General features: G+C 37.8%; 1 protein-coding gene across 25 annotated transcripts in view; it reads left to right on the top strand.

Annotated features, from left to right (window-relative positions):
* Positions 1-23,321, top strand: part of Vti1a (vesicle transport through interaction with t-SNAREs 1A) — a 416,873-nt gene that overhangs the window by 172,383 nt on the left and 221,169 nt on the right. Inside the window, exon 7 of one of the 25 annotated variants that reach the window (XM_087185704.1) lies at positions 22,775-23,016. The exons of 21 other annotated variants lie outside the window; for them this stretch is intronic. In XM_087185704.1, the coding sequence (XP_087041830.1) occupies positions 22,775-22,902 (128 nt within the window). In that variant the 3' untranslated portion in view covers positions 22,903-23,016. Of the gene's footprint in view, positions 1-18,676; positions 18,814-22,774; positions 23,017-23,321 lie in introns of those variants that run through there. 3 more of the 25 variants (XM_087185705.1, XM_087185708.1, XM_087185711.1) reach the window with 3 other exon arrangements.

The raw sequence follows: 23,321 nt of genomic DNA, 5'->3' as shown, positions 1-23,321 counted from the left end.
GTAAATCCAGCAGGAAAGAGACAAGCTAGAGGCTTTTAAGAGAAGGCTAAAAACACCATGTTCCCATTTTATCAGAGTAGCCCAGAAAGTCAGGGTGGTTGTGTAGATATATTTTTCTGTCTTCTAAACAGTATTAAAATAACTTTTTCTTTTCTTTTCTTTTCTTTTTTTCTTTTTTTGCCAGAACACTCTGATTCTTCTCTTTCCTTTGGACTGCTTGATACCTTGCCATTATCCTCAGCCTGCTGGCTGAGAACTCTCTTTGGATCTAGTCTTCGTCTTGAACAGCCACAGGGCTGGCTCCTGTGTGGCCAGGGGGATGTTCTCCCCAACAGTCTTAGAAAAAGAGATTCAGGCTATAAATTGAATCCTGCTTCCCAAAAGGCACTGGGACTTACTCCTCAAGCCTGGAGGTGTTTTGTAATCCATTCCTGTAGGATTCCTCTGACTTGGACCAAATCTTCAGTGCTTCAGGAGAGGCTGAAAATAAACTATTGGTGAGAGTTCCCAGCTTCTAATTCACCATCTAGGCACTGTTTGGGGGAAAAGGGGGAAAAAATTGCTTCCACTAAAAGAACAGATAGTTTTAAGATTTTAAGATCTGATTATAAACAAGTTACATGGGGAGGAGAGAGCTGCACTGGTCAGAGGTAGCCTTTGCTGCCAAGTCGTGAAACATCACAGCAGAGGGTCTATCTGCCCTGGCTTTTAGCCCAGCTCCCATTTGTCCATCATCTTTGGAGAAAGACTGGCATGGTTCTGACAAACGCATTTTCACTTCCGCCTAAGATCTGAACTTCAGGGCTTGAGAATTGAATGACTGGTGCATTTACCCATATTTATAATATGTTGCTAATTACCAGTCACTGTCCTTGTGATCTTGTTCTTTGTCATCCTCTTGAGGCATCCGTTTCTTTCATTTCCTTCCTCTCCGTCACCAGCCACGCTAAATGGAATATGGGTTATTCTGGCAGCAGGGCAGTTTGAACCCCCTGGCTAGTCTAGAATGAAACAAGAAGGGAAAAAATGTCTTAGATGAGCCATTGTGTCTCCTTGTCCTCAAGATGCTATTTTGAATCTTCATGGGTAGTGATGTATCTATGGCGATTCCTTTGAGAGATTTCTAGGATTTATGGGAAGGTTTGTTTTTTTCTTAATACTTTCTCATTTTTATGTTTTTTAAAAATAGTTTTTATTAGGAAAAATACCTATAGATGAAATATGAAAAGATAAAAGTCCCAGACACAATCTCAGAATAAGTAAAATAACTCAGAGCCGCTTATCACCAGTTTACTATTATTGTTATTTTAAAATGAGTCAGAAGTATTTGACTTTTCTACTTAATAATCAGAATTATTTTTTACTTAATCTCTTGAAATTGTTTATTATAATGGGCATTTTATTATAAGATAAGGGCCAAACACATATGTTTGACTTGTGTGTAAAAGACTGTTGAAAGTACGTCAGCCACCATTATATGTGGAAGCAGCATATTAGAAGTATCATGTGTGATGCAAAGGAAAAGCTTATGTGAGTCTCTATTTGAGAAATAGATCAATAGGGCCAGAAGAGATCTTAAAGCCAACTCTACCTCCTAACAAAGAGAAAACTGAAACCTACTGAAGGAACCTAAAACCAAGGTTTCCAACCATTCATTTGCCTTCATGTATATGAGAAATGTACTCTGGCCTTTGCTCTCAGACACTATGCATTTGCCTCTCCCATAAAAATAGATGAAGGCATAATGTAATAATTTTCTGAAGTGTAATAGTATTTAAAAATTCACATAAATGGAACCACAAAGCATGCATTTTCCCTTCCAAGGTATTTTGTTCTATTCAGACTGTTATAATGTTTAACCACTTACAAATTAATTGCAAATGTACCTGGCTGAAATATTCATCCACTAATTGCCAATTAATTAAACTTATCTAATGTTTATTACCCACAATTGCCTGGCAGATAATTGGTCCTCATTAAATTTATGTTGATTTAGTCTTCTCTGTCAGGGCTCTATCTTTTTTTTTTTTTTTTTTTTTTTGGTAAGGGCTCTATCTTGAGATAGTTCCTCAATGGGAAGCTTTGAATTACCTTGGTTGATTTTTTTGTGTGTGTGGCACCAGGGGATCGAACTCAGGACCTTGTGCTTTCAAGACAGGTGCAGCACCACTGAGCTAAATCCCCGGCCCCCTTGGGTGATTTTTTAAAGTGCCAATTCCTTCTACCCAACCCCTATTCAGAATTTCTGAGAATAGATATCAAGATTCCATATTTTTATAAACTGTTGGGTGATCTGTGTACACTAAATTCTGAGAATTAAAGTAATGAGATTGATTAAAATATCTTCAGTTAATCGGTATAATTAAGAAAATGGAGATGTCTAAATGTTACCACCAGACATATTTTAAGTAATTATGTATTCCTTTTACAAAATTACTTAATCACACCATAATTCATACTTATTAAAACTATTTAAATAAGATAGAAGTATATAAAAGCAAAAGGGCCCTCCCCTTCCCACTAGCCATCAATTTCTCCCATTCCCATTACCCAAGTACAGCCCCCAAAACAATTGGTGCATATACTTGGAGATTTTTTTCCCCTATATGTTATATCTATAGCTACATAATATGCTTATGTGTGCAAATATATATATATATACACATATACATATATATCCACAAATGTGTCTATGTGATATCTATATTTATTCATTCATTTGTGAAGGTTTTAAGTATCTACTGTGTATCAGGAGCTCATACTGAGAAAGCAATAGTGACTAAACAGATAAGGTCCCTGTTCTCATGGAACCTACATTCTAATAGTGACAGACAAGAAATCAGTAAATATGTAGTATAAAATGTGGCGCTGATACATACCAGAAAGAAAAATAAAGAAGGATAAAAGGATAGAGAATTCCAGGGGTGTTTATTATAGATATGGTGGTCAGGGTAACCCAGACAAAGTTTAGGCAGAGACCACAGTGAAGTCAGTAAATGAGCCCTGTTTGTATCTTGTAGAAGGGAAGGTCAAGTTCTTCCCAGAATACCTTTTTTCTTCTCACAGAATAAACATTTATTATGCATACTGTTCTGTGCCTGGCCTTTTTTATTCAAATACGATTTATGTACACATTTCGATGTCTGTATGGACCTAAACTACTCTTTTTTAGTGACTGCTCACTATTTCATTCTATATCCATGCCATAATATGACCATTCACATATTACTGTTTTTCTTTATATATTATATTTATAAATACTGCAATCGAATTCTACATATCATAAGCTTGATGTTTAGGTATTTTAGGATTAATACTATAGCTGTGTTGCAAAATGAGGTTGTTTTAAGTATGTGGATCATATCAGTGAAAGCAGAGTCACTTCAAAAATAAAGGCACCAGACCTTGCAATACAAGTATTTAGTATTCATTTTACGTGTAGGTAGAGGTACAATTTAGTCAGTTTTAATGTTAAATTGAGCTATCAGAATCCCAAATCAAGTGTTTCTCATAAGAGACCATATTTTACTATTTTCCATCTTTTGAAAGTTGTCCACCCCACTTTCCAGACACTGATTCTCTTTAATAGAATTGCAGCCAGCTTAGGTTCATTTATTTTTTTAATGACTGTCCTCTTAGTATTGGATCATCAATTTAGTCTTCATTGCTACTGCTTTCATGTTACTATTTATCTGAAAATATTTGATCCAAACTGTATTTTTAATTATAGATGCAAGATTTTCATATTTAAAATTGTTTTTCTTAGTTATAAAATATAGATAAGCCCATGTTAGCCAGAGATTGCTATTCACATTTGGGGACATATCCTTCTTGGTGTTTTCCCCCACTGGATATATTTGTGCCATGTGTAGAGAGACAGTATTTTAGATTGGAGTTTTCATCTTGAAGCCAACATATTCACCCTCTCCGATTCACCTGACTTTCTCATACTGAGAAAGAGAAGAGCCACACTGAGGAGAGCCCCATTAACCCTCTCATAGCACCTTGCAATTGCTAGCTCCTCACTTTATGATGAACACCCCAGCAGGAGAATTTCCACATTGTCAGTTGAGTGCTCCTGTGTCTTGCAGATTGTTTGCCAGGTGAATGGCTTCTAGAGTGACAAGGGATTTCACCGAAGCCCTCTGAGTCCTTGGGTATTTGCCCAGTGGCTGTCATCCTGGCTACAGACCTGGCTGCCTCAGGGTATCTCTCCACCCTGTGTGGGAGCATTTGAATCCAGGATTCACATCGCTCCTACCAAAAAGCACTCCAGAATCCCAGAATGTTCTTATCTCACTCCTTATTACCAGGCCCCAGAGGAAACTTTGGATTTTTACAGAAAAAGAAAAGAAGACTTTCCTCAGGCACTGTTTCTTTTGTCTTTAATTTTTTCAGTCCCTCCTGTTTCACCACCACAAAGTTCTTAGGAGGTTAGTTGAATTTTAATGGAAGACTTCTCTGATTTCCCCACCTTAGGACCTTCTCTCCAGTTAGGCCTCCCTTAGGAAAGGGTATCTGGTCTTACAGTTCCTGCAAAGCTCCTAATGGACCATTGAAAACAATCTGTAGGGGCCAGGGATTTAGCTCAGTGGTTCCGCCGCCTGCCTCTGCCTCACAAGCGCAAGGACCCGAGTTCGATCCCTGGTACAAAAATAAAAAAAAAATCTGTGATCTGGAAGTGAATGCTTATTTAATGCAGAGATTGATATTCAGAAATGTGGCTCTACAGCAGCAGTTTAAAATTTAAAAATTTTAACTTGCACTCCAATTTTTTGAAATGGCTTAAGCAGCATTATATTAAGCTTGCTGAGTTCCAAGTGATTGCAGTTAGTAACTTGGCTTAATTTCTCTAAGTGGATAATTTGTGGATTAAAATGGATATAAATCCCATGTGATACTATTCACATAAAAGCGAAATCTTCCAAACATGCCCTATATACATATGAGAGAGAGAGAGAGAGACAAGCCAAAAAAATGTATACACACTTCAGCAGTTTGCTGTGCTAATAAATGTCTGGAAGCGAATGGCCACCACTTTGAGCATCTCTTATAATTGTAGAGGCCAAAGGTAACTTGTATTAATCTCATAATGTCTCAATAAACTTAGTATTAAAATATTTATACAATTTTTTCTAGATGTTTACAGTTTTGGTGGTATATATGTATAATAGGATGCATAATTCATAAATCTTCCATGTGGTACAGTGCACAACTGTGTGACTGCTGCATGTTTTTAAATGAAGATGATTTTCTCAATATTTTTCCAAAATATGGGCTGAGGATTTAGCTCAGTGTTTCCGGAGCCTGCCTTACAAGCGCAAGGTCCCAAGTTCGATCTCCGGTACCAAAAAAACACAAACAAACAAATATTTTTCCAAAATACTGCTTTATACTATAAAAACTGAGAATAGAGGTGAAAAGGACCATTGTATATTAAAGAAACACATTCATTGTGCCTAAAGGTGTTTGTTTTTTCTTGAAATGCCCACTTAGTTCCCAGTTGATCAAAAGATGAAGGTTCCAGAGTCTTTCTTCTGACATACTTGATTCTGTAGGAGTTCCCTGCCAGAGAACTTATTATTTTATAAACACATCCATATGCATAATATATTCTGCCCAACACTCCCACTTTCTGATCTGCCCAGTACAACAGAGTATCCCATGGAGTCACAGAACAAGGAAAATCTTTACTCTGAAATTCTTTCCTAGGGCCCAATACGTCCTCAGCTTCAGAAAGAAAATCCCTGGCACTAGATCACCTCTTCAGTGCCCTGAAGGGAATTTTAGGTCATAGGTCCACCAGTGTGTTCCCTAGTAAAATATTACATTTGGTTGATTCTGAAGCTTGAGGTAATTTTCTAATGTGGAATCTATTTTTGTTCTAGATATTTTACTAGCTACACCATTGTAGTTACTTCCCTCGTGACCCAATATTATAGGTATTACTACTCCATATTTCACATAAGGAATTCAAAGCTCAGATAATTTTAATTACTCAGTGTAGTGATATAGATATTAAGTGGTGGAGTCAGGATTTGAACCTGCATTCACCTCACTCTAGTGCTTTGACGTGTCTTTTCAGCAGAACACAGACTGAGATTTTAGTAGCCAAATTATCTTTTTCAGTCTATAATCAATCCTCACAAGAATCTATTCATTGTGAATCTGTGGCATACATGTCTTTACACAATAACCAGAAAATCAAAAGTAATAAAATGATTTTTGAGGCAACAATGTGAGAAAGCATAGGGAAAAGAAAACAGAACTGTATTCTCTGATATATTGGGAAAATCAGATTGATAAGAGTATAGTTCAGAGAAAAAAATGTTAATTTTTAAACCTTATTTTTAATGAGACAAAATTCACATACAATTAATCATTTTAAAGCATGTAAACCTATGCTATTTAGTACTTTTACAGCTCCACCTCTATCTAGATACAAAAGATTTTCTCACCCTTCTTCTTTGGGCCTAGTCCGCTCATCTGTAAATGCGAAGATTGCATACTCTACAGAAGACAAATTCTGTCGGAATCTCTGAGACAAAAGACCTTTTTACTCAAATGTGGGGAAATGTGAATGCTGTGTTTCCCTTCTGGAGATTCATGCTGCATGTACTAAGATTTACATCCTTTAGCCTAGCATTTCCCAGTCTATGACCAAAGAAGCTCTTTTTAAACTTTTTTTTTAACATCTTGTGAAACAATTCAATCTTTTAAGATATTCTCATGTAAGAACCATGTATTTATGAAATCCGGCAATGTACAACTTAGCCAGCCAAATCCATGTTGAACTTTTTTCTAGGTAGTGGCTCTCAGGGTGACATTCTCCTCTAGGAGAAGGTTTGAATCTTTATCAGGCATTTTGGTTGTCCTAGTGATAAGTCAAAGACAGTAGACATCCTGCCTCATATTATTGAGTCTCTCACTACATGTAGAGTCCATGGTCCTGCACAGACTTTCAAACCTCTTTCTAGCCACCTATATGTGCGAATATCCTGTTTATAATTGCCTGAACCTAGTTTTCCATATGAACACAAAGCATTTTTTGCATGAACTTAACATATACTGGTTTTTCCAAGTGTGCAATGATTTTGCAAAATTGGGGTGTATTTTACAAGAGTTATTTGCCATTGAAAGATAGGCAGGGTTATGCCACAGTAACAAATTAAGTTGGAAACCCTGGTGGCTTACCACTGCAAATGTTTTTGTTGTTGTTGTTGTTGTTTATGTGAAAAATCCACCTGCCATTGACAGAGGGCTCTGTTCAGTTGTTCCAGGATCTAGACTGATAGACAGTGCCATGGGAATGCCATTTATAGCATTTGAGTTGTTATTATGATGCTCCTGTATTGATTGTAGTATCACATACATGTTGATTTTACATTTAGGTATAAGCATGTACCTACTTAGGTCTGTCTATTAATGGTGCCTGCACATTTACATATACTATAAAATACATTTTATTTTATTCTAAATTACTTTATGTTTTTCTCTTTTTTTATTTTTTTTAAATTAAATTCTTTTATTGGTACATTGTAGGTATACAACACAATTACATTTCTCATTGGGAATTGTACCTTTACATAATGCATCTTGGTTCTTATTTTTTCCCCATTCCTAGCCCTCCCTTCACCCCCTCCACCCTTCCCTATTTACTAAGACTTTATTTCCATTTTTTCCATTTCTCGCCATTTTTCCTTTCCCTTCTTTCCTTTCCCCTGCCCCTCCCACTACCCCTACCCCTTTGGACCTTTTCTTCCTATTTTACATTATCGATTATTCATTCTAATCATTGGTACATTTTAGGTATACAATATAATGACATTCATCATTGGAAATTTGCACCTTTACATAGTCTCTCTTGGTTCTTATTTTTCACCCTTGCCCAACCCTCCCTTCAACCCCTCCATTTCTCCCTATTTACAAAGATTTTGTTCCTATTTTTCCATTTTCTCATATTAATCCCATTCCCTTCTATCCTTTCCCCTAGCCCTCCTACTTCCTTCCCCTTTGCCCCTTTTCTTCCTATTTCACATTACCTGTTATACATTTTAGTCCTTATTTACACTTCCAGTTTCTCACACCAGAGAAACTATTCGGTATTTACACATGTGTGTCCTATTTATTTCACTTAAGAGTATGGCCTCAATGTGCATCCACTTAGCTATACATGTCTCTAATTTCTCATTTTTTATGGCTGAGTAGTACTTCATTTTATAAAAAAACCACATTTTCTTTATCCAGTCTCCAGTTGATGGGCATTTGGGCTATTTCCAAGTTTTAGTTATTACAAACTGTGCTGCTATGAACATGGGCACACATATATCACTGTGGTATGATTCTTTTAACTCTTTGGGGACGATCCCCAGCAGTGGAATAGCGGGGTCAAATGGGACTTCCAGTCCTAGTTCTTTGAGGTATTTCCATACTGATTTCCACAGTGCTTGCACCAGTCTACACTCCCACCAACAGTGGAGCAGGGTTCCTCTTTCCCCACAGCCCCACCAGCATTTCTTATTGGTTAATTTCATATAGCAGCCATTCTTTCTGGAGTGAGGTGGAATCTCACTGTTGTTTTCATTTGCATCTCTCGAATGACCAGTGATGTTGAACATTTTTTCATGTATTTATTTGCTATTTCTACTTCTTTGTGTGAGAAATGTCTGTTCATTTCAGATGCCCATTTTTCGATTGGGTCTTTAAGTTTGGGAGGTCTGATCTTTTTAAGTTCTTTATAGATTCGAGATAGTAGACCTTTGTCTGAGGAAGAGCAGGTGAAGATATTTTCCCACATTGTGGGTTGTCTCTTCACACTGCTGGTGGTTTCTCTTGCTGTGCAGAAGCCTTTTAATAAGAAGAGATCCCATTTGTTGATTGTTTGTGCTACTTCACGGGCAACTGAGGTTTTGTTCATAAAATCTTTTCCTACACCGATGGCTTCAAGGGTTCTACCTAACCTCTGTTCCAACTGGTTCAGAGTTTCTATTTTAATATTTAGATCTTTAATCCATTTTGATTTTAGTTGAGTGCATGGTGAGAGATACCAGTCTAGTTTTAATCTTTGGCAAGTTGAAGCCCACTTTTTCCAGCACCATTTATTAAAGAGGCTATCTTTCCTCCAGTGAGGGTGTTTGGCTCCTTTATCGAAGATGAGATGGCTGAGTGTGTCTGGCGTTGTTTCTGCATCTTCTAATCTGTTCCACTGGTCCTCAGGTCTGTTTCTTTGCCAGGACCATGCTGTTTTTATCACAGTAGCTTTGTAGTAGAGTTGCAGGTTGGGGATTGTGATACCCCCGGCCATGTCTCTGTTACCTAGAATTGCTTTTGCTGTTCTGGGTCTCTTCTTGTTCCAAATGAATTTTTGGATTGTTTTCTCAAGGTCTATGAAGTATGCTGCTGGGATCTCAATTGGAATTGCATTAAATCTATATAGCAGTTTTGGAAGTATGGCCATTTTCACTATATTAATCCTTCCTACCCAGGAGCAGGGGATGTCTGTCCATTTTCTGATATCATCTTCAGTCTCTCTTTTCAGAGTGCCATAGTTTTCAGAGAAGAGGTCTTTGATTTCTTTTGTTAGGTTGATTCCTAGGGATTTCAGTTTTTTGGATGCTATTGTGAAAGGAATTATTTGTCCTATTTCTCTCTCAGTGAATTTGTCATTCGTGTAGAGGAAAGCTATTGATTTTTGTGTGTTGACCTTGCAACTAGCTACTTGACTGAATTTTATTATTAAGTCTAGAAGACTTTTGGTGGAGTTCTTGGGGTCTTCTATATAGAGTATCATGTCATCTGCAAAGAATGACAGCTTGACTTCTTCATTACCTATCTTTATTCCTTTTATTTCTTTCTCTTGTCTAATTGCTGTGGCTAATGTTTCCAGAACTATATTGAACAAGAGTGGTGATAGTGGACATCCTTGTCTTGTTCCTGATTTGAGTGTGAAGGATTTCAGTTTTTGACCATTTATTATGATATTGGCTGTTGGTTTTTCATAGATGGCTTCTATCACTTTGAGGTAGAGACCATCTATTCCAGTTTTTTGTAGGGTTTTTATCATAAGTGCATGTTGGATTTTGTCAAATGCTTTTTCTGCGTCTATGGAGATAATCATATGGTTTTTGTCCTTGGCTCTATTGATATAGTGTATTCCATTGATTGATTTTCATATATTGAACCATCCCTGCATCCCTGGGATGAATCCCACTTGATCAGGGTGTATGATCTTCTTGATGATCTTCTGCATTCTGTTTGCCATTATCTTATTAAGGAGTTTTGCATCTATGTTCATTAGTAAGATTGACCTATAGTTCTGCTTTTCGGTTAGGTCTTTCTCTGCTTTGGGGATCAAGGTGATGCTTGCTTCCAGGAATGAATTTGGGAGTATTGCTTCCCTTTCAATTTCATTGAAGAGTTTAAACAGTAGTGGCAGCAGTTCCTCTCTAAATGTCTTGTAGAATTCAGCAGTGAAGCCATCAGGGCCCGGGCTTTTCTTAGTTGATAAGTTTTTAATTACATTTTCAATTTCACTGGTTGATATTGGGTTGTTCAGAGTTTTTAGGTCTTCTTCATTCAACTTTGGTAATTCATATGTATCTAGGAATCTGTCCATTTCTTCTCTGTTGTCCGTCTTATTGGCATATAGGTTCTGGAAGTAGGTATTGATGATCCTCTGTATTTCTGCTGAGTCTGTTGTCATTTCACCCTTTTCATTCCTAATTGCATGGATTTGGGCCTTTTCTTTCCTTTTTCTGACAAGGCTGGCTAAAGGTTTGTCAATTTTGTTGATTCTTTTGAAGAACCAACTCTTGGCTTCATTGATTTTTTTGTATCGTTCTCTTAGTCTCCATTGCATTGATTCCTCCTCTGATCTTTATAATTTCCTCCCTTGTATGAGCTTTGGGGTTGTCCTGCTCTTCTTTTTCTAGAAGCTTGAGGTTCAGCATCAGGTTGTTTAATTGGGCTCGTTCTGTTTTCCTAATATGTGTATTCACTGCTATGAATTTCCCTCCTAAGACTGCTTTTATTGTGTCCCATAGATTCCGATATGTTGTATTGTCATTGTCATTTAATTGAAGGAACTGTCTGATTTCTTCTTTAATTTCCTCTGTGACCCATTGGTTATTCAGAAGTGTGTTGTTCAATTTCCACGTGCTTATGAAATTTTTTGAATTTCTTTTGCTATGGATCTCCAATTTCATCACACTATGGTCTGATAATATACAGGGGATAACTTCAATTCCTTTGCACTTACTTAAACATGTTCTGTGTGTGAGTATGTGGTCTATTTTTGAGAATGACCCATGTGCAGCTGAGAAGAATGTGTATTCTGATTTTGTGGGGTGGAAGACTCTGTAAACATCTGTTAAGTTCATTTGTTCAAGAGTTCAGTTGAGTTCTAGTATTTCATTACTTATTTTTAGTCTAGTTGATCTATCTATTTGTGACAGTGGGGTGTTGAGGTCCCCCACTACAATTGTATTAGTGCATATATGACTTTTCATGTCCGTTAGTATTTGTTTTATATAGTTGGGTGCACTAGTGTTTGGTGCATAGATATTTATAATTGTCATCTCTTCCTCTTGGATTCTTCCCTTTACAAGGATGCAGTGTCCTTCGTCTCTCTTAGTCAGTGTTGGTTTGAAATCTACTTGATCTGCAAAGAGGATAGCTACTCCTGCTTTTTTTCAGGTTCCTGTTGCATGGAGTATTGTTTTCCACACTTTAGCTTTCAGTCTATGAGTTTCCTTTTGAATTGTGTTTCTTGTATACAGCATATTGTTGGATTTTCCTTCTTGACCCATTCTGCCAGTCTATTTCTTTTGATTGGTGAATTGAGACCATTAACATTGATGGTTATAACTGAAACGTATTGACTTGTCATTGCCATGACTTTTTTCCTTTTGTTGGGTTCTCCCCCTTTACATTTAATTTCTTGTCATGCCAGATGGGTTCCTTCTGCTTTGGTTCCTGGGGTTGTGATCCTCAATGTCTGTTCCTAGGATATTGTGTAAAATTCTTTGGAGTGCTGGTTTGGTATTCATGAAGTTCCTAAGGTGCTCTTTGTCATGAAAGTATCTTATTTCTCCATCAATTTTGAAAGATAGTTTTGCAGGGTACATCAATCAGGGTTTGAGGCTGTTTTCTTTCAGGGCTTGGAATATGTCACTCCAAGCTCTTCTTGCCTTGATGGTTTGTGTTGAGAAGTCTGCTGTGATTCTGATGGGCTTTCCTTTGTAGTGATTTGTTTCTTTTCTCTGACTGCTTGTAGAACTTTGTTCTTCTGCTGTGTTTCTGGAATCTTACCAATTATATGCCTATGTGTAGATTTTTTTTGATCAAGGCTATTTGGAGTCCTATATGCCTCACTTATCTGTATGTCAAGCTCTTTCCCCCTGCTTGGGAAGTTTTCTGCCATTATTTCTGTGAAGAGATTTTTTTTTATGTCATCTCCACTCTGTCCTGTTTCTTCATTGAGCCCAATCAGTCTTATGTTATTCTTCTTTGCATCATCTAGCAGCTGCTGGATTGATTTCTCATGTTCCCTTATACTTTTGAAGCAATTTTTCTTTTCCTGGTCACTAGTTGCAACCTTATCTTCTATATCTGAAATTCTGTCCTCACATTGGCTCATTCTGCTGTGCAGACTTTCATTGGAGTTTTTCATGTCCTGGAAATCTATTTGCATCTGTTTTATGGATTCCATTTGTTTCTTATGTTGGGATTGCATCATGTTCCTGAGCTCCTCTCTAGATTTATTAATCATGTCTTGCACTAGGGGCACAATTTCTCCTGTTATCTGAGAAATTATTTCTGATTTCATTTTTTCCAGATCCCCTTTTGTTGCCAGTTCAGTAGGTCCAGGTGGTTGAGTATCAGAGTGTTCCATCTCATTTCCCTTTGGGGTTGCTGTAGGTGATCTGGAAGTCTGGTTTTGAGACTTATTTACGGGGCGGGGGGCTGTTAACACCTGCATGGATTACCTCCTCTGAGCTGGGCGAGGTGGGACAGGGGCCTGGAGCAGAGGTAGGGATGGTGACCCGAAAGCCCTTTCCTGTGGGCTGGGAGCAGCGGGAGGGGATGGTGACCGGGAAGCCCCTTCCTCTGGACCAGGAGCAGTGGGACGGCAGCTCAAAAGCCCCTACCCCTGGGCCGAGGGCAGCGGGACTCAGTACCTTGGTCTGGTGGTCTGTCTGATGTCCTCTGCGTCTTTGTAGTGTGGAACCAGGTGGCTGCCTGTCTGCAGCGGGATGATTCGTCGTTTTCCGCGCGACTCAGGACCTCGGGAGGGTGTGGGCAGACCTGCCTGTCTGCAGGGGGGTGATTCGGCGTCTTCCGCGTGACTCACTTTATGTTTTTCTTTATATTGCAGCTAGGGCTTTATATTGAATCTTTAAAAATTAGGTTTTTTTGGTCTGGGGATTTAGGTCAGTGGTTCCTCCTCCTGCCTTGCAAGTGCAAGGACCTAAGTTAGATCCCTGGTACCAAAAAAAAATTAGGTTTTTTTTATAGATTGTATTAGCTCTGAACTTTAACATAGTCAAAGGACATTGAGAAATATTTATTATAAAAGGAGGTCTGATGGGGATGAGTTACTTTCTAGGTCTTCTGCAGCATCCAGAGTCTGTAATAGGTTCTGGATATGTTACTCTCATAGTAGAAGGAAAAGTGGCTCACGTGTGTGAGCTCTCCCTACAGGCTGGGCACTGTGCTAAGCCCTATTCATTAATTCTGCTTTAAAGCTCAAGAAACATCTGAATACTCTGTTTTACACATAAGAGTTGTTTTCTCACTAAGCATGTCGAGAAGGTTGTGACTGCCATTTTCTGACCACCGTAGGCCAGCAAATGACTTGAAGTAGGATCCCACACTACCTGCTAAGAAAGGATACTTGATCTTTGAACATCAAAGAGAGACAGCAAACAAAACACAAGGGTGGGGACTACACAACAGATTACTCAAGGAATCTAAAAGGAAGTCAAAGAAGAGTGGAGGGAAATAGCGGTAATGAAAAGGACATTGCCCCAGAAAGTATGATTCCAACCCAGAGAAGGTAGGGATCATATAGATGTGTACTAAGAAAGTTACCTGAATTCTTTAGGCAAACTTCAGTAAATGCTTCTCCCATTTTAACCCTGTTCATGGATCTTCCAGTTCTTCTCTGATTTTGTGGGCATAAGAATTTGCACTTAGCAGTTAAATCAATTAAATTATTTGAAAGGAATGATCAAATTGACTGAAGGCCAAAAAATACAGGACTCACTCCAGAATATACCATTAGTTAACAAAAGAATCAGTTACTTAGAAAATAAAGGTTCTTTCAGGCTTCCTTTTTGAGCAGTATATCCAGATACTTTTTCTCTAGAGTGGTGGGCTGTGGTACTCTTCTTTCTTTTTTTGTTGGAAATAATTATGCAAGATTGGCCACTTAAAAAGTTTTGTTGCACCCTTATTTTCATTACTCAGACTTTATTTCTCCTCAGTCTTTATTCTATGAGAAAATGCTTCGTTAACTTATGCATTTGGAATTGACTTTGTTGAATAGCAGTGTTTTACTTGCCTATGGCAAGACCTTCGGTTCAAGGCTGAGAAACTAGACTGGTCCTACAGAGACCCTCTGGGTGACTCATGTCTTTTGAGACCCTGACTGTCTATTTTTTGGTTCGTGCTCCAGCAGCAGTGTGTGTTGCCCTGAAGGCACCCTTCATATGGTGTTGACTACGCTATGCTTTGCTATTTAATTCTTGCTTTGGATTGTGCCTCGAGTTCTAAGTCACTTGATAATACAGATGGTTCTTTTCTCCAAAGTTTATCAATATCATACCATTCCTTTCCAGTAACTATACACACACACACACACACACACACACACACACACACACACACTCCTCATGTTTTCTTTTAAAAATTAAATGTGATCTGCCCTTTCTAAAGAGTTGCCACTTTCTCAGATTTATGTCCTTGGAACCAGGTAGCTTGGCAAGCTGTTTGTCTTTGTCACTCAACATCTCCATTAGACAGGCTGTTTAAAAAGCTTCTATGTAATTACTTTTTTTGACTCTCACTCTTCCACATTCTTTTCTTTATTGTAAACTTTCCTATGACTTTTTTATATCCCTGCCATGTTCCAAAAGGCATTTAAGCCTTCTCACGCTGCTTTTGTCTGCTTTTCATAAAGTTTGCCATCAACTTGTAATCCCTTGCCTCCTGCACAGTCTGACTGCTTGTTTATAGGGGTGAACCTTAGAAGAAATGGTCAAAATTTGTTCTGTGTCTTCCTTACCCCTTAAATTAGGCAGGTAGCAGAGCACTGAATGTTGCAGGAGCTAAGTCTATGAGTGTCTTAAGATACTCGCCACAGTTGTTACTGCAGTCTTGTTACCCATACCTGCAAAGTTTAGAAAGCAGGGCCTAAAAGTACCTTCATTCGTGATATGAGCTTGGTAATTACTCGGGGGGAATAAAGAATGACACAGTTTCTGCTTTCAAGCAGCTTTTGCTCTGATGCAGATGAAACTGTTGAAACAAGACAGAATGTGGTCTTCCTGGACTAGGAATGATGAGCAGGATTATTAAGGGGTGGAGACTGTTAAAGGCATTGTATTCAGACAGAGAATCATGTCGGTAGAGGGAGGCTTAGAGATGGCCAAGTACTATGTAACCAAAGAAGTGATTCTCAGCTGAGGCTGACTTTTTTCCCCCAAGAGCCATTTAATAGTGTCTGCAGACATTTTTGGTTGTTAGTCTGAGAGAGAAGACCAACCACTGGCATCTCACTGGTGGAGCCCAAGAATGCTGCAAATCATACTTCCATGCACAAGACAGAACCTTCCACCCAACAGACAATTATCCAGCCCAAAGTATCCATAGGCACCAAGGCTGAGAAGCCAGATTGGAACCTGGCATATATCCCAGAGAGAATTAGAAGAGAAGCCTGGAAAGTATTTAGGTGTAAATTCTGAAAGGCCCTGAACACTGGCTCAGGGCTTGGATTTGTCCTGGCAAGCATGGCCAGGGTGGCAATCTAGGAAGAGTTTAGGAAAATCAAGCAATCAAGGTCTATATTGGTGGTTGTAGACAATGGAGACAGGGAGACCTATTAGGAGACTTATACTAATCTGTGTCAGAGATTTCTGTAGTAGGAATGGAACAGATACAATAGCTATTTCAAAGAAAGATTTGAGAAGACCTGATGACTGGTTCAAAATGAGAAACAAAAAAGGAAGATTCAAAATGAATTGAAACGATCAACCCCAGGAGACCCTTCCTTGATTTGCCCACTCTTTTTTTTTTTTTTTTTTTTGTACCAGGGATTGAACTCAGGACCTTGCACTTGTGAGGCAGGCGGTGGCACCACTGAGCTAAATCCCCGGCCTGATTTGCCCACTCTTAACTAATGGGAAGAGGCATATAACAAGGTTTTTATTTTGAACCTGCTAAGTTTAAGGGACTGGTGAGACCACCAGGGTGAAATATCCAACATGTAATAGGAAATAAGAAATAAAACTTGGAACAGGTTAACAGATGAAGTATATTTAAAAATGGTATTTAAAAACCATGACAATGAATGAAGATCTCAAAAGAAATTTGGAGAATTACACAAGGTAAGGATGTGAGCTGTCAGCAGTGCTAGGCTGAGACAAGGATGAGACACTGCCAGGGAGAGAGACTTGAGGGGCAGGCGGATCACTCTGCTCATTCACAGTAGGCTGAAACTGTGCGCAGATTCCTTCATGGATGGATAAGGTATTGGCCAGGCATTTTTCACTACAAACATCTCCTCGATATGATAAGGCTTTATATATATGTATATGCATTCTGTAGATGAAGAATGTAGAGCTATCCAACTTGTGTGTTTGATGTTGATGTTTTTTAATATCAGGAATTTCTGTAAGGATACTCAATTGCAATCACTATTACTTAATATTAATATTTATTCCTATTGTAATTGCACATTAATTTTCTTCAGTCATCGGGCAGTGTATTAGGGTGGAGAGAGTGGCAAGTAGAGTCCCACCTTTTCAAATAGATTAACATCATCAATGGTAGACTGTCTTTTGTTCTTTGATGTGTTGCTACAGGGTGTAATTGGTATAGACTAGATGTTGAAGTCCAGTATTTTTTCTCCCAAAGTAAATAAAAAACAACTATTACAAAGCAAAAGGCAACCAACAATAAAACAAGGCCATTCAGATTTATTCTCATGGATAGAGAATTTGGGGTGGGGTCATTAACATGAAGAAATATTTCACATTTCTTATTTATCAGAAGACTGCTCTATTTTTCCAGTACCTAGAGGCCTCTACTCACTATATCTCAGGATAGCCTTAACCAGATAAATATGTTTAATTTAACTTTAAAAATGACCTGAAAGTCTTTTTGAACAGTTTCAGTAGACACAGTAGAAATTGTTTATGGCTAACTTTTACTTGGTATTGTTTTCCTTTTCTAAAATGACCAGATATCATGGACGGCATCTATTTCGAAGTACTATTTACTTTTATGATGTTTATTCTTCCCCCATGGAAGGGTGTGAACAATTCTGGCTTGCCCTTCTTGGAGACCTAATGCTGTTTTTCTTTTTTATGTAGATTTAGTTTTTTCAGTGCTTCTTTTAAGACTTCTTGCTGCATATCAACAGGAAATCAGAATTAGGACTGCTATGTCAAAGTCTTTTTCTTAGCATTTAATTCTTAAGGAAAGATAAAATTAAAAAGTAAAGAAATTATCACTGCATAATTACATGTTTCTGTGTTATATGTTACATATTACGTAAAGTTAGATAATATAATAGGTCTAAAAGATCTAAGAAAGTAAACATAAATTTGAATGGGAGGATTAAGGAGTAAAGTGGTAATACTAGAAAGTTGCCTTGAATACAGTTGCTTTTTGGGCTCTGTGAATATGGTTTACTTGACACACAGTGCTTTGGAATTAATCAGATATGTAAGCATGTTTGGGGGGAGCCCCCTACAGTCTCTGCATATATGAATCAAAGGTGGGATTTGTTTGAATTGCCCCATAGCCTCCATTGTTAAAATCAGAATTAAGTTCTTTGTTTGGTGAAGCATTAGTAGCAATCCTTGAGATTGTAGGAAGGTCTGGTTGCTGGCAGAGTTCTCAGTGCATTATGCTGTTTACCTAAGGGTTTTATTCAAGAAGCTCTCTGAACAGCTGGGCTGATTATTGAAAATGCCTCATAGTAACTTCTAGCCTAGGCTGATCGATACTGGTGCAAAGCTTTACATGGGAGAGAGCTATTTAAACATTGAGAGCCCCGGGGATAAAAGAGAATGAAAAAATAATGCTGGACAAATATGCTGAAATGTTCAAAAGAAGAGAGAAGTATCTCGTCCTGGTACAGGGGGAAAATTCCTTAACAAACAAACTAGAAAATTTGTAAGTTCATCTTATGATGACATCCAAAAATTTAGTTTATCTTACAGCAACACTAAATATTTACTTATGCTGTCTTATCATATCCTACATTTTGAGTCAGAAGAGGAAAGGCTAATAATCAAAAATACCAAAGACCAAATTTATTTTCACCATTTTGAAATGTGACTTGTTGCACAAAATTGCACGATACTTTTTTAGTAATACTGTAGAAAAATATTTAAATTTGCTATTAAGTGCATTGAGCTCTCATATTTCAACCCTTTTTCTCTCTCAGGATCATGGAAAATCATAGGACCAATGTACTTCAACGCCCCAGTATAGACAGGAAATTCTTATTTCTTTAATATTTTCTTGTATGGAAATCTAAAACTGAAAATGGTAACGTCTCCTTCTGACTAGTAAAATGGGTGTTTTTAACGGTTCATTAAAAATTAAAATAAAAGCTAGATTTTTTTCTCCTAAAAATATCTGCTGAAATTATGACATTGAGACAAAAATACTAACATTTAAAATCCTATTTCATTCTACAAAATGCAAGAACAGAGATATACACCAAAAAGGGAGGGGAAAACACTCATTTTATCAAAGTACAAACCTGTGTGAGAAATCCTACATCTTGTTACATCCAGGATTTCTTACTTTTACTGAGCACGTGAGCAACAGACAGAAAGTTCAGAAACACAAAGGCAATCAATATGAAAACTGTGAAAGTCTCTTAATTAATCAACTCATACAAACCCTCCAACTAAGAGGATTTTACAAGCATTTCAATTAAGGCTTTCCCTTTTTATTACCAAATTTCATTGGCAATATAAAATGCATAATCAAAGTTGACATGATTATAGAAAGCAAAGTATTATTTAAATACTGAGTTTTTAGACTTATAAGAGCCTTTGATTTTCTGATGTTTATTCTTGTGATGAATCACATAGACAATTACTAATTGGATAGTTATTCTGTAACAGTGATTTTTTTCAAAATTCCAGAATGGGTAGATCTTTGAACATGTTTGTGTTTCCCTTCTCGTGTTAACATTATCATTTTTGGCATACTTGGATATAAGAGCTTCATATCTGACTTGTTAATGAAATTTAGCAATAATATATGTACAGAGAACTGCTTTATTCATTGAAATATTTAAGAACTAACATTCCATGACTGTTATGTTTTAACATTTAAGAGCCCTAGAACAATCTGACAACACTAATATCCAACTTAATTTCTGAAAGCCCTACAATAATTCCATTTACCTATGAACTGGTATTGGAATATAAAAAACTTACTGGCATTAAAAAGATATATATGGCATGTGGGAATTTTTATAAAAGTAAAGATATGCTTATTATTAACATTTTGATTTTGCTATTAAAATAAATGCTTATTTGAAATCTTCATTGACTTTCAGCTAGTAGGGGGGTACAGAAACTACACCTACTTGCTGTGTAGTTTATGCTAGTTTTCTGCTTTGAAGACCAAAAAGTAGACCAGGAGACATTATTCTTTCATAATTCTATGAGTCACTTATAACAGTAGAAAAGTAATTTAACTCCTTTGTGCTGCTTTTCTTCACCAGGCAATTAGGAATAATCATTGCCTTCTTTCTGTTGGGGACTTTGAAGAGTAATGATTCAGGGCCATTTGGAGTTAAAATAAAAAGCTAAAATTATTTTTCTTTATCCAAAGAGTTAGTTCATAGGATATATGACTGTTTCCTAAGTAGTTTGTATTTTTAAATTTTTTATTTAAAATTCAGCATAATGAGATCTATTTCATATCTAAATTGTAAAGTACTACAGAGATGCTTACAGTATCATATTATTATGCCTTTAAATAACAATATCTATCGGTGGCATTACAACATCACCTGTGAAGCGCAAAATCCTGCTGTTTTGAAAATGAAGGTGAGGTTAAAAACAACAGAAACTGCCCAGTTTGTACAAAATCATAACAACCAGCCTTTGAATCTGGCCAAAGTCTAATCTTGCCCATAGCCTTCTCTTCCTGTCCTTCTCTGCTCCCCACTTCTAATGGAGAATGAGTGGACCAGCTCATTTGGGGATCGGGCTTACAGAGCCTGGGGCTGGATAAGAAGGATCTCAACACTCCATCAGAAAAGGAACACACACACACACTCTCTCTCTCTCTCCGTCAAAAGAGAGAAAAAGAAAGGAGAAAAGAAAAGAAAAACAGTTTCAGTCAATAAATATTTAAGTCAATCGGGTTGTACCACTTGTAAGTAATTTAAAACTGATATGATATAGACTTGTACTGTGTTAAGGACTCCATTGTTGGTTCCCAATAGAAAAATAGGTAAAACATTATAATATTGGTCTATCATTTGGAGCAATTGAATTAGGCACTTGTTTTATTTGGAGAGAACTGGTGTTCTTCATTTGTGTCTGAAAGAGTAGTAGCCCCGAGGCCAGTCTGAGTCCAAGAGCAAATTGTGGTGTCCTTCCCTGGGCTCCAGAAAGATGTTGACAAATGCTGTGATTAGCATCCAAATTACTCAATGTGAAGCAGTAGGGCTTAGTTTCTAGCTAACAGGGAAATCAAGCATATTCTGATTGGCTATTTTTATATAACTTCAAAAGTACAGTAAATATTGCTCTGTTGTCTTATGACTATTACAGAACAAGCAGTAGTTTTTTAGGAAGGTGGAGGGGGTGGATCACAGAAGTCACGAATTCTCTCCTGTTGGAAAAAGCACTATCTAAGCAGGCTTGTTGAGCTGTCAGTTGGGCACTTCAGGCTTTCTCTCTGATCATGCACTTCGAAAGCCTTTGCAACTCTCCTTCTAGTCCTCCTGCAGGCTCCTGTGATCCTACATGTCCCACATTACCTCCCTACTACACCATCCCTCCAACACACCAAGCTTGCTGTTGATAAGATTAAAAAACAAACAGAATAACCACACCATGTTGCTGATTTGGCCAGTTCCAAAAGGCTGAGAAGACCCCCACCAGGGCCAAAAACTGGGGGCTGAGAAGGGACTTCAACAGCCATAGAAAAGGACAGGTGATGATGTGCGTGACACTGTGGGCTCAGGAGCAGAGATGACCTTAGCAAGGAATAGAAGTAGCAGTTCAAGTAGTATGGACATAATTCCCGGCAGAAATTCCCAGCAGCAATTGGCAAGGACCCTACCAAATCCCACTTACAGCATGACACTTAAATGATCCTCTCTCTCCATCACTGTCAGCATCCATGTCCCTTTCAGATGTACCATCCCTGTCCCCTAATTATCCATTTTCAGTGAGAGCACTAGATTAGCCATACTTCTAGTTGTATTTTTTATGCTGCCCAAAGTGCTTACTTTTTTTTTTGGTACTGGGGATAGAACTCAGGACCTTGCGCTTTCAAGGCAGGCGGCCAAACCACTGAGCTAAATCCCTGGCCTCCAAAGTGCTTACCTTTACAAACCACATTTGGCCCTATGTCAATCCATTGTGTGAGCCACATCAAATGTTCGGTCTGCAGGGCAGCTCCTGTGCGTGCACATAAGTGGGCAACAAAAAAAGGCGCACTGTGCTAGCCTTTGAATGACCTTCAAAACCAGGATGGCGCTGAGCACAAATTGATAGCATAGTGTTAATGCGTAAAGATCCACAAGTTCCCAAAACAAGTCTTTGAGCACCAAGTTGACATGTATTACATTTAAAATGTAATAAATGCAGTATTCATAAACTTATATGTGCCTTGTGACTTTTGTGTCAGCAGGGTTTCTGTAGGCCTCTATTTATATCAAATAAACTTCAAATATTCCAGAATGTTGACTGCATCTGGCCTCATTTTTGAAGTGTCCCTCTAGAAACATTTCTAAAATAGTAGATTGTTCCATTTTTTTCCTAATGAGGAAAATTCATGTGTTCGTGATTATTAATAATAATGGCATCAAATAAATTATTGACTGGTCACAATGGAATGTTCTTTCTAGCAGCTGAGGAGCTCCTTGCAAAATGTCTGGGTTGTGTTCCTCTGACATCGCTACTCCACCAGTCCCTCAGTTATTATCCATCCCAGGCTCGGGTGCTAAAGGGCCAACAAGGGAAAGGTGGGACAAATGTGAAGGATTTGTGGTTTCAAGATTAAGTCACATGTAATAAAATTTTTTTAAAGTTGATGATTCTTATTTTCTGATTCATAAATTTTGGAGCTTTTTAAAATAAATTTTGTATTCATAATATTTAAAATACGAGCATGTATACATTTATAAATGTATCACATACGTGTTTATGTGCATGAGCACCAAATGTCTGCCATTTATGCAGGATTGTATGGGGGAGGTTAATAAGACGTTGCCTGCTGTGGGTGAACTGTGACGATCCTAATACCGGAAATTGTATGAGCCCAGCCAGTCGTTTTCTAACAGGCAGACATTGTGTGCACAGTACTGGGCACTCTGCTAGACTTGAGGAAGAAAACACCATGCCCAGGGACAACAACGAATGGATCCGAGTCCAAAGGAGAAAGAAACATTGTCACCAGAGTTCATCATGAAAGGCTTCCAGGCAACAGCAACATTGGAACTGGATTTAAATGCATCTTCCCTACATATAATTCTCTGAGCATGTTTCCTACATCAATTAAATTACATTTTGAGACATACAAGTCAGTGATCATTATGGCTTTTGAATGCCTTATGATTTTGTAAGTAAACCTTTAAAATTCCAGCCCTACTGAAAATAATCCAAAACCATTTACTATGACTTAAAGTATTCATAAAGCAAGGTGATTATTACTCTTGAGACCATTGTACAAAGCCCCGAAGTGTGTTAGACATAAGCCAGAAACCTCTCTCCTTTGTTATATCTCATGAGTCAGTTAGGTTTAAAAAAATTCTATCTTTGCTATTACTGTTCTGTCTTCGATACTTGAAAAATAGAATGTTATGTACCCAATCTAAAAGAAGGATTATT

This window comes from Heterocephalus glaber, unplaced genomic scaffold (genome assembly GCF_053883595.1).
Source record: "Heterocephalus glaber isolate CG9 unplaced genomic scaffold, H.glaber_assembly_v1.0 deba00001497, whole genome shotgun sequence".
NCBI lineage: Eukaryota > Metazoa > Chordata > Mammalia > Rodentia > Bathyergidae > Heterocephalus > Heterocephalus glaber.
This window is presented reverse-complemented; position numbering and strand designations above follow the sequence as displayed.